The following is a 12,601-nucleotide window of genomic DNA, read 5'->3' on the forward strand; positions in this document are numbered from 1 at the left end:
ACCTGTTCACCATATTTCTGCATGTAATAACCTTAGTTTGAAGTGTTTTTACATTAGATTTCAACTTTTCTATTTCTTTTTGAAGTATTTCTGGCTTATTTTTCAGGCGATTTGCAGAATCAGTTGCATTTGGTAAAAGTGATAGTGCATTATCCACTAAGTGACAAAATTACCAAATTTTTAACTAAATAATGAAGAATCTTATTAGTTATTATATTACTTAAACAATCTTACATTGCTTATTTGACTGTGTGACATCCTTAATAGCTTTGTCCGTGTCTTTATTGAGTTGTTGGGCTGCGATAAGATGATTTGGTAATGATTTAACAACATTATCAAGACTATTGATTAATTGTCGAGACTTTTCATCATTGGCCATAACAGTTTCCATGTTATTTTTTGATTTTGGAGTTTCGGATGCAATCTGTTCTAATTGTCTATTAAAAAAAACAATATAAATTTAAAATTATTATCAAATAATAGGCTAATAGGTTCAGAAGCTATAAGAGCTAAAAATAACAAAATATACACAAATTGTAAAATGAGCAATTTTAAATTTATTTTAAATGTTATGAGAAAAAAAAATTGTAAGACAATATTAATTTTATTATAAGAAATTAATTTGTAACTGAATCTGCTCTATATTAATACTATAACAATTATGTGAAGCGAGTAAATGTAACTAACTTAAATATCTCGTCTATTCTTTGGTCAAATTGATTTTTTGAATTTGAAACTATTGATGATTTATCTTTAGCATCTTTTAATGATTCTTCTAAGCCTCCCTGTACTTGTTCTAATGCCATTCTAACATCCTGCAGTAATTTTGTTGAATTTTGGTCAGCTATAGCAACTCTTTCATCAAGTCCTTTTGACTAAAACAGTTTTTTTAATATTTATCAGTAATAATAAATATAGTAAGGAAAATAATTTTAGAATTTATCTTAGCCATACAATTTAACACATGATATATACCTTACTAATGGTTTCTTTGGCTGCAGTACTTGCATTTTTAGCAGCATTTAATGATTTTTCTATTTCTGCTACTATATTTTTGTATGAATTAGCAGCTGCAATTGCTGTTTCAGATGCAGAGGTTGAATTTTTGACTAAAGACTCCATCAAATCAGCCTTTGGCAAAAAACAAAATTATTATTTACATTGTAATAAACATATTAATATAATATTATAATTATACTTATTTTAATGATAGATATTTTATTATTAAAACAATTATAATTAAATTCCTTCACAACAGCGGTGTAAAATTAAATTAATTAAAATTTAAATTGATATTTTATTCTTTATTTTTATATCTATGCAGGTAGTAAGTACCTACTTAATATGATTAAATAATAATAAAAAAATTAGATTGTACGACTTGTAAAATAACTTAATTTGTATAAATTTTGCCAAAAAAATTATAAATTGATTACCTACCTATGAATGATTATGAATAATTTGAATGCAAATACTTCAAAAGTATGAGCAAGAAGTGCGAAAAAGTAATAAAATAGGATAAATAAGATAGGTTATTAAAGGTTTTTAAGTATATTATAAGAATTTAGTAATTACTAATTTGCATTTGACTATTTTATGTTATAGAGTTTAGACATAGTCAATTTAATTTTGAAAGAATCACTAGCCAAATAATTTTTCATTCAATTATTTCAGCTGATTTCGATACCAAGAAAATCAATCAAGAATTTTCAAAACAATCAAAATATTTTATTAACTCTAACAATAGAGTATTATGAGTAATTTATCTTGATTATTCCCATCATCAATTAATTGCTAATGTAAAACTAAATCATATATACAGCAATGCATACTGTAAAATAAAATTAAAATACCTGTTCTTTAAGTCTATTGGAATGTTCTTTCGCTTTATCTAAACCTCTTTGTAATTCTTCCAGCACTCGTGTTTCTTTTTCAATTGCTGTTTCAACTTTAAATTTAGTGGCTTTCATTAATTCATTTTCTGCACTAAGCTTAGCAAATGCATCCTTAGATTGTTTTATGTTATCAACAGCCTCTTTTACTGTTTTCATTAACATTTCCATACCATCATTTGCTAAATCTTTTAGTTTTGTCAATGAATTTATTCGATCATTTTCTTTTGATAACGATTCACTGAAATTAATCAATATAAATTAGTATTGAACTTTTTTTTTTGTTTAGTTAAACAACGATTATTTTTAACTCACCGGTTTGCATCATTTAGTACACCAGTTTGCATTGCTTTATCTTTAGCAATATTAGTATAGTTTTTAATATCCATAATATCATCAAAGAACTTTATTTTTTTATTTTCTAATGATTTTATTGATTGGGCAGGTGTTTCTAATGGCGATGCAAATTGTATCATTTTGTCATGAATATCATTTGATTTAATAAGTAAATTTTCTGACTCATTATTTTTATTTGTCATGTCTGGAAGCGATTTTTTTATGTCTTCCAACAATGTTTGTGCTTCATTTAATGCTGTATCAATTTGTGGACCTGCGCCATCTTGAAGACTTTGTGCTAAATTAGTTACTTCACTGACAGCTTTAGACGATTGTAACACTGCCTCATCCAAGGCTAAACCCACTTCGATCGTCATTTTATTTGTTATATCACCTTTTGATTCTAATACTAATGCATCTGATAAAGCTGACTTTGACTAAACAATACATATTTTTTGTATTAAATAATTAATATTGTTATTTGTATTACTGAATAAAAATTACCTTTCTATTTAGATTTGTGATGTCTTTTTGGAAATCAGTCAAATTTTTATTTAGGGGGAACAAATCAGTACTACTTGATATGAGGTTAGTTAAATTTGGTTTCAATTTTGATACTGTATCATTTAAATATAATAGACGTTGAGCAGTGAAGTATCCATTTTCCACATTCTAGAAAATCATAACATTAAATTATTAACATCAAAATTGTTTTATCGGATTCTTTCTTATACTTTAAATTCATTGGAGACATAGTATAGTTTAGTAAATAAACTATCTGTTACATCTAAAAGAGAATGTGTACAAGTGTCACATTCAAAGCAACCAACTCCAGTCATTTGATCCATATTTGGTTCAGGTTGTATTAATACCCAACGATGAGGACAATGGTCACATTTATCTCCAATTACACCAGGTAAACATTCACACTGTCCTGTTCGAGGATTGCAACTAACACCAACACTATATTCAGAGTTACAACCACATGCTGTAAATATAATATAATATATTGAATTATTTAATAAATTATCTATAAATTAAAAATAGGTTTTATTACATATGCATCCTTCTTCAGTATAATTCCAATATCCAGGTTTACATCGATCACAGGTTCTGCCAGCAACACCAGGCTTACATCTACACAATCCTGTATTATCATCACACTGAGAACTTTCACTAGCTAATGCACACTCACATGCCTTACAACCCTATATGCAATTGAGAAAAATAAATGTTTTTATGAATTAGTAAGTTTTAGATTTTTAAGCTAGACATTCATTTTTTATTTGTTTTGGAATATTTTATGAATAATTATATACATATATATCTTTGATGTATCTTAGTTTCTCTGCAAGTTCAACATAAAAAACAGAAACCTATAGTGTCTTACTCTGCTTCTGTATGATATGTTAAATTCAAGAACTATATAATTCATAATACATTCTAATACAGTGTTTCTCAACCAGTGTTCCGTGCGTAACGACCGTGGTACACGCGTATAGTATTACTTTATTACTTTAGTGTTCCGTCCAAAACGTATGGTTATAAGAAATGTAGCGTGAGCATAAAAAGGTTGATAACCACTGTTCTAATATTATATTTCCTTAAATATTGAACTTTAAATCCATATAATCAGTAATTATTAATTATTAGTACTTATAATTAATTTTTTTTCAAAAGTGAGTAATTTTGATTTAACTTTAAAATTATGTGGTGTCTTTATTAGCATAACTATAGATTATCAGATTAATATTACATATTAAATACTTGTTGATTAAACTATATTTATTGTTTAATTATATTTGATAATTTAAAGGTTTACCTTGCAAGTTTCGAAACCATAATGATTTACAGCACATCTATCACATTTCTCTCCTTCTACATTTGGATGGCAGACACATAGGCCATTATAGTTATCACATTTTTCCATTCCACATTTATCACAATCACATGCTTGACAATCCTTCAAATTTACAGCATCTCCAAAATACCCAGGCCTACAATATTGACATGATTCACCAAAGGTACTGTTTAAGCAACGTGTACATTTTCCAGTAATTGAGTCACATGATCCAGGATCTTCTTTGTTTATGTTACCAGAACACTGACATTCTTTACATACTTCTCCTATAAACATAAATAAATTCATATTTTATTAATTTGATACAATAACATTAAATAATAAAACTTAAATAAACAAGGAAATCCCATTTAGAAATTAGAAATGCCGTTTAAAAAGTACATTTTTTTTTTAAAAGAAGTTAAATAATATTTTATAATAAACTAAGTAATTATATTCTAATTAATATATCTAAAATAGCGTTTCTTAACCTGGGGGTCGCGATTGTCTTGGCTGGGAGTCTTGGTGGTCAAAAATAATAAAACACTGATTTACAAAATGAACCTTTTATTCAAAATTTGGCTTTCCCTGTGATATGATACAAATTTATACTTAATATAGATAGGGAGGGGAGTTGCAAAGTGATTGAGCACATTTTGTACCTTTTTTGGGGGTCGCGAGACTAAATGGTTGAGAAACGTTGGTTTAGATTAGATTATTGGATATTAATTAATGTGTATTTTTTAAATTGATATAAATTTTGTACTTAAATAATTATAAACGGGGCAATATACCAATTATACTCACCTTCATTTTTTCTCTTAATAATTTATTAATACATTTAGTGATTTAAGGAAAATTTAAATATAGATACTTAAAGTGTATAAGGCCTCAGAAACTAATCGTTTTAATTTTAATTTATACACATCAATATTTAAAAAATAATTTATATTAACAATAAAAATCATGGTTCTAATAAAAAAACGAAGTTTATATCACCACAGGACACTCCTTTCTTAGTATAAAATTTAAGAATAATTGAAAATATGGTCATTATTCTTACTAAAAATCAAAATTTAAATTAATTAATTATTAAAGAAAAAATTTGAGTAATTATGTTTGGTGAATCATACTATTTATGAATATTATATTGTTTAATAATGATCATCACAGAAAAATATATGTAAGTTAAATTAAGTAAATAATTTAAACTTTGAAAATAAATGTATACCTGGAGTTTCAGGGCTACCATAAAAACCAGCATTACAAGATTCACATCTTGCTCCGAAATAACCAGGTAAACAATCACAGCTGATTTTATTACCATCTGGGCTAACTTCACAACCTGTCGCAAAACTAAAAATAAAATACATATTATCTATTAACACAATTAATTTTTTCATTTTCTTATGGCATGTTTTCATATTGAATTATTTATTTAATCTTATAATAATATACTATATCATATAGACTATATAAATAATATATTGTCTTACTTGTTTGAAGCTATTGGTAGTGGACAGGCACATATAAGACAGTCATAAGGAGTGCCAATAGATGCATTTCCGTGATAACCTACAATGCATTTTTCACAGTGATCACCTGTAGTGTTATGCTTGCAATTCTAATAAAAAAAAAATATATCACAGTATTTAATAAATAAACTTATTTAATTATTATGTCACCCATTTATATAGATATATATTAGTTAATTAGTTATAATATTACTAATTAATAATTAAGCAATAATTTGATCCCGTAAGAAAAATGTAAAAATTTTAAAAATTATTTAACTATTTTAGTACAGCAATACTCATAATTTATATTAAAACAGTATCCTTATGCAAACCTGATGATTTATTTTTTAAGAAGAAATAGGATGGGATGGATTATGAGATATTTCAGATAAATTAAATATTAATTATTCAAGAATACATAAGCAATTAAATTAAAAATAAATTAAATTTTTAATGAGATTACATTGCATATTCCAGTAGCCTTGTCACAAGTATTGGAATGTCCATTACACTGACAAGGGACACAGAAACCTCCATAAGGTCCTGTTTGTGCTCTATAGAAACCATCAGCACAATCTTCACATGATAATCCAACGTAGTTGGCAGGACATTGACATTGTTCAACAGACAATGCAATTTCTTTTGATTGGATATATTCTTCTTGAGCAGTCTCCAATGATATACTTGATACCCTGAATAATGTTATTACTTATTATATTGTGCTGAATATTAATATGGGCATTAAAATGATGTAGATTTTTAATTTAAATACTTTGTAAAAAAAAAAATTAAAATTAAAATGTTTAAATAAAAACCTAGTTGTTACTGTTGGATCCCAATAAGTAGCTCGGATGTAAATGCCATGCAAATTCTGTAAAACCTGCATTATTTGTTCTCTAGTCGTCTGTAATCCATTAGCTAGTATGAAATTTTGTTCTACAAGTTCAACAAAACTTGGGAACAAAGTATTTGATGCTGGTTGTTCCAATGAAAAGTAAAACAAATAAGTATCATGGCCATATAAAATAACATCAGGACCACCAACAGCACTTCCAAAAAGGTTTGAAGTATATTGAATGGAATAGTTTAAAAATCCTCCATATGATTTTATTTGATTTCCCAAGTATTTTTTTGGAGCAAAGAAATATGTAATTTTTCCTTGAAGCTCTTTAGGTGTTAAATCAACTCCAAGTTCATTATCTTCTATTTTTTCAAGTAAAAATTCTACATCTTCAATTATAATTGGTTTAGTTGTTACATTGACGGTTTTTAACAACCAATTTTCCATATCATTTATCTAAAAACCAATTATAATATACATAATGTTTTTAAAAATATACTATTACAAGTATTTTAATAAATACCTCTGTTCTGTAAAGATTGGAGCTTTGACATCGGGTAGTTTTACCAAAACAGAAACATTTCGAACATCCTTCATCATTTTTTTCTTGTATATTAAATGTTCCATCTTTGCATAAATCACATGCTTGACCATAAACATTAGATTTACAATAACACTCCGAGTTGTTCTTAAAAATTTGTAATAGATAAATAAGTAAAATTATGAATCAGTAAATTTTACTATAATTTTGAAATGTACAATGAAAAACAAACCTGATTACAAATTTCAGATGTTGTACCTCTGTAGTCACAATTACACAAATAACAACGAGGGAAAGACCAATGTCCAGAACGACAATGATCACAAGAACGGCCAACAATGTTTTGCTTGCACCTAAATTATAAAATATAAGGATGTATAAATTAAATAATTATTATACCTATTATATTTATGATATAAAATAATAATAATAGAACTTGCAAATTAAACAATGAATATTATTAACAAAAAAAAATGGTGGACCAGTGGATACCACTCTGCTGTACAGTAGGTGTTAAATGAGTTACTGTAATGGATGTGTTAAACTTAAATTCATTGATATATCATTATAAACAAAAATTATTCTGAGCGCAGATGGTCTGTCGGTTTAAATCACTAAGTAAATTTGAAGATATGTTTATTGAAATTGCTATTAAATTAATTTATTTTACAATTAATACTATGACAGGTTGATTAATTTTTTTCCAAAAATGTTATATTAATTACATATTTAGTACTTAATTATTATAATAATATATTTATATCATATTATTTTTATTAACTTTTGATCCAATATTATCTTGCTATACAACAGTGAAAATAGGTTCACGATATAACATTTTTAATAAACTATTAATATATTAAATTTTAAAATTAATCAACATATTTTTAAAACATCAATGTGTATAGAATAATATACGTAAAAGTTTTAATTCCTTATGAAAAAAATGATTTATTTATTCATCGTTAAAATATATAATATTGTACAAATTTGAACTTCAAATGTTTATAAAAATAATTGTATTTCTATAGTTTTTAGATTTTTTAGTTTTAGTATGAACTAATTATTCCAGATCTCGAATTCAATTTTCAAATATTTTGACTAAACAAACAATTTCTTATCATGTATTAATACAAAAAAAAATTGAAAATTTCTACAAATAGATCAAAATACAAAATATTCAGAAAATTATATTATGTATAAGAAATACAAACAAAAACATTTTGTGAAGATTTCAAGTAGCTATGGTTATTTTGTTTTAAAGTACTCCCAAAAAACATAATTGATTTTATGAAATACCAATTTTGTATAAAAATTACTGTTTTTCCTTAATTTTTTTTCATTTCTCTCAGTTAGTTTGAAAAAAAATTAGAATTTTTTAGTTTTGATTCTCCAAAGTACCAATTAGAACCAATTTTGCATCAAAAATTACCTCCAAAGTTTAAAACTGAAGCATTTTTAATGTCTCAAAAAAAAAAAAAATTACAGAAAATAAAGAAATACATTATTGTAAAATTAATACATTTATCACTCCGCTCAGAATATAAAATAAATTAATACAAATACTATAAAAATATAAAGCTAATAGCTTTTAATATAGTAAGATTAATAAATAATGAGTGAATATCTATGAATAAAAAAAATAAATTATAGTAATTACTCGCAAGATCCATTAAATAAGTCACATTGACGATTTTTGTCCTCCACGCCAAAAATGTTACAGTTGCACTCTTCACATCCAATTATTGGATCAAAGCCATATGTCATTGGTTCGCATTGATCACAGTTTTTCCCAGTTACACGTGGTGGACAAATACATTCTCCTGATGAAGTTTCGCATGTAGCGACTGATGGACAGTTACATGATTTACAATCCGGAAATCCAAAATACCCAGTTTTGCAAACTTCACATCGTCTACCGATTACATTAGGTTTACACTGACATTGACCACCATAAGGATCACATACATAACTTAATGAACCATCAGAGTTACAATTACAAGGTAGTGCTCCACTATTATATGCAGTTGTTAATGAAAAAGTGGCTTCTTTACAAAAACCTAAAATAAATTTCCATGATTAATAAGTTTATTGAAAAGTTATAAGTTGATGTAAGGAGTATAAAATCTATTCATACTAATTAGTAAAGAATTAATTAATTGACATACATAATATATACCTATGAAAATATTTTAAAATCTAATAGTTATAATAGTAAATAATTATGATATAGAATTACAGACAAACAAAAATGTAATAAAATAAAGTTATCATGTAAAATTACAAATCTAACAACTGGGGATTGTAATTAAATATTTTATAACTATCAAAAATTGCGTAAGCGGTACTTTACACATTTAAATGTTTAATATGTATTAAAATATAAAAGCCTACAGACAAAAAATAATAATATAGTAAGTAAGATAAGGACTGAGGGGTTTCAGTTAAATATATTATAACAAATAAAGCCAAAAACATGTAAAATTGTTAATAATTGATTATAATGTACAAATAAATAAATAATAAAAACAAATGTATTGGAAAAATACCTGTAGTAGAAGTATTAATGTAAAAATGATTGCTTCCACAATTTGATATGAATAATCCAGTATAGTCAAACGGTTGTTCTACTGTAATAGAATCACTATATTCTTGAGCTGGGACAACCAAAACATACTCTAACCAAACACTTTTATGATTTGGCTCCTAAAATTATGTTAACATGTGAAATAGTTATTTTAATAATGTATTAACAGTAAATACATTTAAAATTTAAATTATACTTCATTTTTTTCAACAATGTATTACTTTTTTAATTGAATGTATATTTAAATATTTTTAATCATTGATAGTCTTTAATAATTTATTTATTTTATGTAATAACTATGTAAAATAGGAATTTAAAAATAGTAATTACTCTCAGAACTACTTAATGAATATTTGATTATCATCAGTCACTACTTTTATATTTAAAAAGAATAATTACCTTTAAACTTAGTAAAAAGTTTTCTGTCAATTGAAAATTGATGTTTCCATTAGCTTGTTTTACTACAGAACGACATCCAGAGTTTGATGGACAATGTTTTATTGGCAAAACTGCTTCATACGTTTGACCATTATGTATTAATGCATTCATTTCAAAAGCTAAATAATGTAAAACCAAGTTACTATTTTAATTAATTTAAGTATCTTAATATTTTTGTATAATGGTGATTATAAATTATGTAATTGTAAATTACCTGGGAAATCAGGTTGATAAAAATGGACAATAAAAACATAAGCTCCTGGACTAGGAACTTTTCCAGCCAAATCTACAATACTGTCCTCATGATCAAGGATAATCAAAGCTGTAGTGTTGTCAAATATATCTTTAGGTGCAATTGTGGAGAGACGAGCCTCATTTCCAGTTTTAAATTCTACTTTTTTTGTGTCAGGAGGTGTGGGGTAAAAGGACTGAATACATTTTCCATCTTTCTTTACACATGAAGGATTTGGATTTATATAGTCTAAAGACCATTTATCTAATGGTAAAGCGACTATTGATTCTATCCCAACTCTTGAATGATCTTTTCCTCCTTTTAGTATAACTTTGGTAACTGGTTTATTTATATCAAATAAAGCCACTTTTCCGGTGGCATCCACTGCAGCTTGTCTACATAGAGTAGTATGATGACACGCGTATAATATTGCTTTACCAGAATTCATCTTTTCGTCAACTTCAATTTCTATTACTGCTTTTGTTTGAATAGAAGATGGTGTCATATAATTAATTAAGATAACATAGGGTCCAGGATTTATAATTGATAATTCTAGTTTTAGTTCTGGTTGTGCTTCACTAATGACTGGTAGTTTTGGGACACCTAATATGTCCAATTGCTAAAATATAAAAATATAATTATTCTTTCATAGATTAAGGTTTAAGCACATTTTTATTTACTTTTAAATCGTCAAAGAAATCAATTGGTTCTTCACCATCAAAAGTCAATGCAGTAGTACTTTTGACTTGATCAAATTTAGAAGTACTAGGATAGTCAAAATGTCTGCATAGACCAACTTCAATGTTATCAATAACACAAGGATTCAATACCTTGTCAACAAGAATATCTCCTTCATAGTACTCAGCAGGTAAAATCACAAAGTAATCCTACAAATATATTACTCACTTAGTATTATATTAAAACAAATATATACCTATGCAATTTATAAACTCTATAACTAACCACAAACAAATTCTGTTCAATTTTTATTGTAACAGCCCACCGCCCAGGATTCATAACAAATGGTGATGGAATATTTCCAGTAGCTCCAGATACTGTCACAAAAGTTGGAGTTTTTGTAGGCTTTAGTTGTACCTTTAAATAAAATTAAATATTAATAAACAGTTATTTTATAAATAATAAACATAAATAATTTATTTACCATGAATTTTTGTTCGATATTGATGTTATTTGGTGTTTCAGGTGTTATAGATATTAAACCCAATATGGTTTCATTATTTAGATTTACATATCTCAATACTATTCGATAAATTGACGGTTTCTCTATATTTAGTTCTTGAACAATTTCACTCTATTTCATGTGTAATGAAATACAATTAAAAACAATTTAAAATCTACAAAGACAAATTAAATGATTTACCTGAAGTTGAGAGAAAACAGCATAACCTTTCCAAGAATATTCTGGAAAGAATTTTTCATCAAACCCATATCTAACTGGGGTGTATGCTGGAGTTCTACCATCCTCAGCTTCATACAAAAGTTGATGTAAAGTTGGGAAATAATGTGCTTGCATTGGTTCAGTACAAGCTCTTCCGACAATTCTAGGTTGACACAAACATTGTCCACTATTCTTATCACATTTTTCATTTATTGAACCACCGACATTACAACCACATTCTAAATACAAATTTGTTATTTTAATTTGTATTAAATTTTTAATTATCAACAATATTTCATCTGTGATAATTACCTGTACATCCAAACAAACTATTTTCATTTAAACTATAAAATCCTTCGGAACATTCATCACATCTTCTAGAAGTAGCAGATGGTTTACAAACACATTGACCAGATTTTGGATTACAAACACCTACACCACTAAGTACCCCAGGCATGAAACAATCACATTCTGAAATAAGATATTAGGTACTTATTATTATAACTACATATTTACTTTATATTTCTAAAAATATTTAATTATACCTTGACAACCGTCCGGATTTGTGGGTTGTAAGTTCCAATAAAGTTCTCGACACTCATCACATATTCTACCAGTGACTCTAGGTTTACATTGACATAATTCACCCAGCGGCAATGATCCACATCCAACAAAAGTTGATAAAACACCAGCAGGATTACAATTACACTCTGTAAAAAAATATATTACAAACTTTAATACTTCAAGTTAAAAAATGTGTTATGGCTTGTACAAATTAATAATTTTTACCTTCACATATTGGAAAATTGTATAAACCTTCCTTACATTTATCGCATCTAGTTCCTGTAAAATTAGGTTTACATTTGCATTTACCATCATTATCACATGATACTCCAATCGATCCTTGACTATTACAATCACAAACTAAAATAATAATTTCATAAATATTTTAGTTAAATTGAAAGTTATATAATATGA

The 12,601-nt window shown here is 26.4% G+C and overlaps 1 protein-coding gene across 1 annotated transcript in view; it reads right to left on the bottom strand.

The window, feature by feature from the left end:
• Nucleotides 1–12,601, bottom strand: part of LOC113559323 (laminin subunit alpha) — a 28,062-nt gene that overhangs the window by 4,629 nt on the left and 10,832 nt on the right. Inside the window, exons 11-37 of the mRNA XM_026965009.1 lie at nt 12,413–12,547; nt 12,169–12,333; nt 11,936–12,094; nt 11,606–11,862; nt 11,387–11,536; nt 11,188–11,319; nt 10,905–11,111; nt 10,207–10,843; nt 9,954–10,111; nt 9,517–9,673; nt 8,628–9,027; nt 7,200–7,320; nt 6,950–7,114; nt 6,401–6,882; nt 6,049–6,277; nt 5,565–5,692; nt 5,300–5,424; nt 4,051–4,355; nt 3,286–3,436; nt 2,963–3,216; nt 2,733–2,900; nt 2,208–2,665; nt 1,854–2,133; nt 976–1,131; nt 688–875; nt 235–437; nt 3–156 (exon numbers count right to left, since the gene is read on the bottom strand). Of these exons, the coding sequence (XP_026820810.1) occupies nt 3–156; nt 235–437; nt 688–875; nt 976–1,131; nt 1,854–2,133; nt 2,208–2,665; nt 2,733–2,900; nt 2,963–3,216; nt 3,286–3,436; nt 4,051–4,355; nt 5,300–5,424; nt 5,565–5,692; nt 6,049–6,277; nt 6,401–6,882; nt 6,950–7,114; nt 7,200–7,320; nt 8,628–9,027; nt 9,517–9,673; nt 9,954–10,111; nt 10,207–10,843; nt 10,905–11,111; nt 11,188–11,319; nt 11,387–11,536; nt 11,606–11,862; nt 11,936–12,094; nt 12,169–12,333; nt 12,413–12,547 (6,124 nt within the window). The remainder of the gene's footprint in view (nt 1–2; nt 157–234; nt 438–687; nt 876–975; nt 1,132–1,853; nt 2,134–2,207; nt 2,666–2,732; nt 2,901–2,962; nt 3,217–3,285; nt 3,437–4,050; nt 4,356–5,299; nt 5,425–5,564; nt 5,693–6,048; nt 6,278–6,400; nt 6,883–6,949; nt 7,115–7,199; nt 7,321–8,627; nt 9,028–9,516; nt 9,674–9,953; nt 10,112–10,206; nt 10,844–10,904; nt 11,112–11,187; nt 11,320–11,386; nt 11,537–11,605; nt 11,863–11,935; nt 12,095–12,168; nt 12,334–12,412; nt 12,548–12,601) is intronic.

Source organism: Rhopalosiphum maidis, chromosome 4, assembly GCF_003676215.2.
Source record: "Rhopalosiphum maidis isolate BTI-1 chromosome 4, ASM367621v3, whole genome shotgun sequence".
NCBI classification, from domain to species: domain Eukaryota; kingdom Metazoa; phylum Arthropoda; class Insecta; order Hemiptera; family Aphididae; genus Rhopalosiphum; species Rhopalosiphum maidis.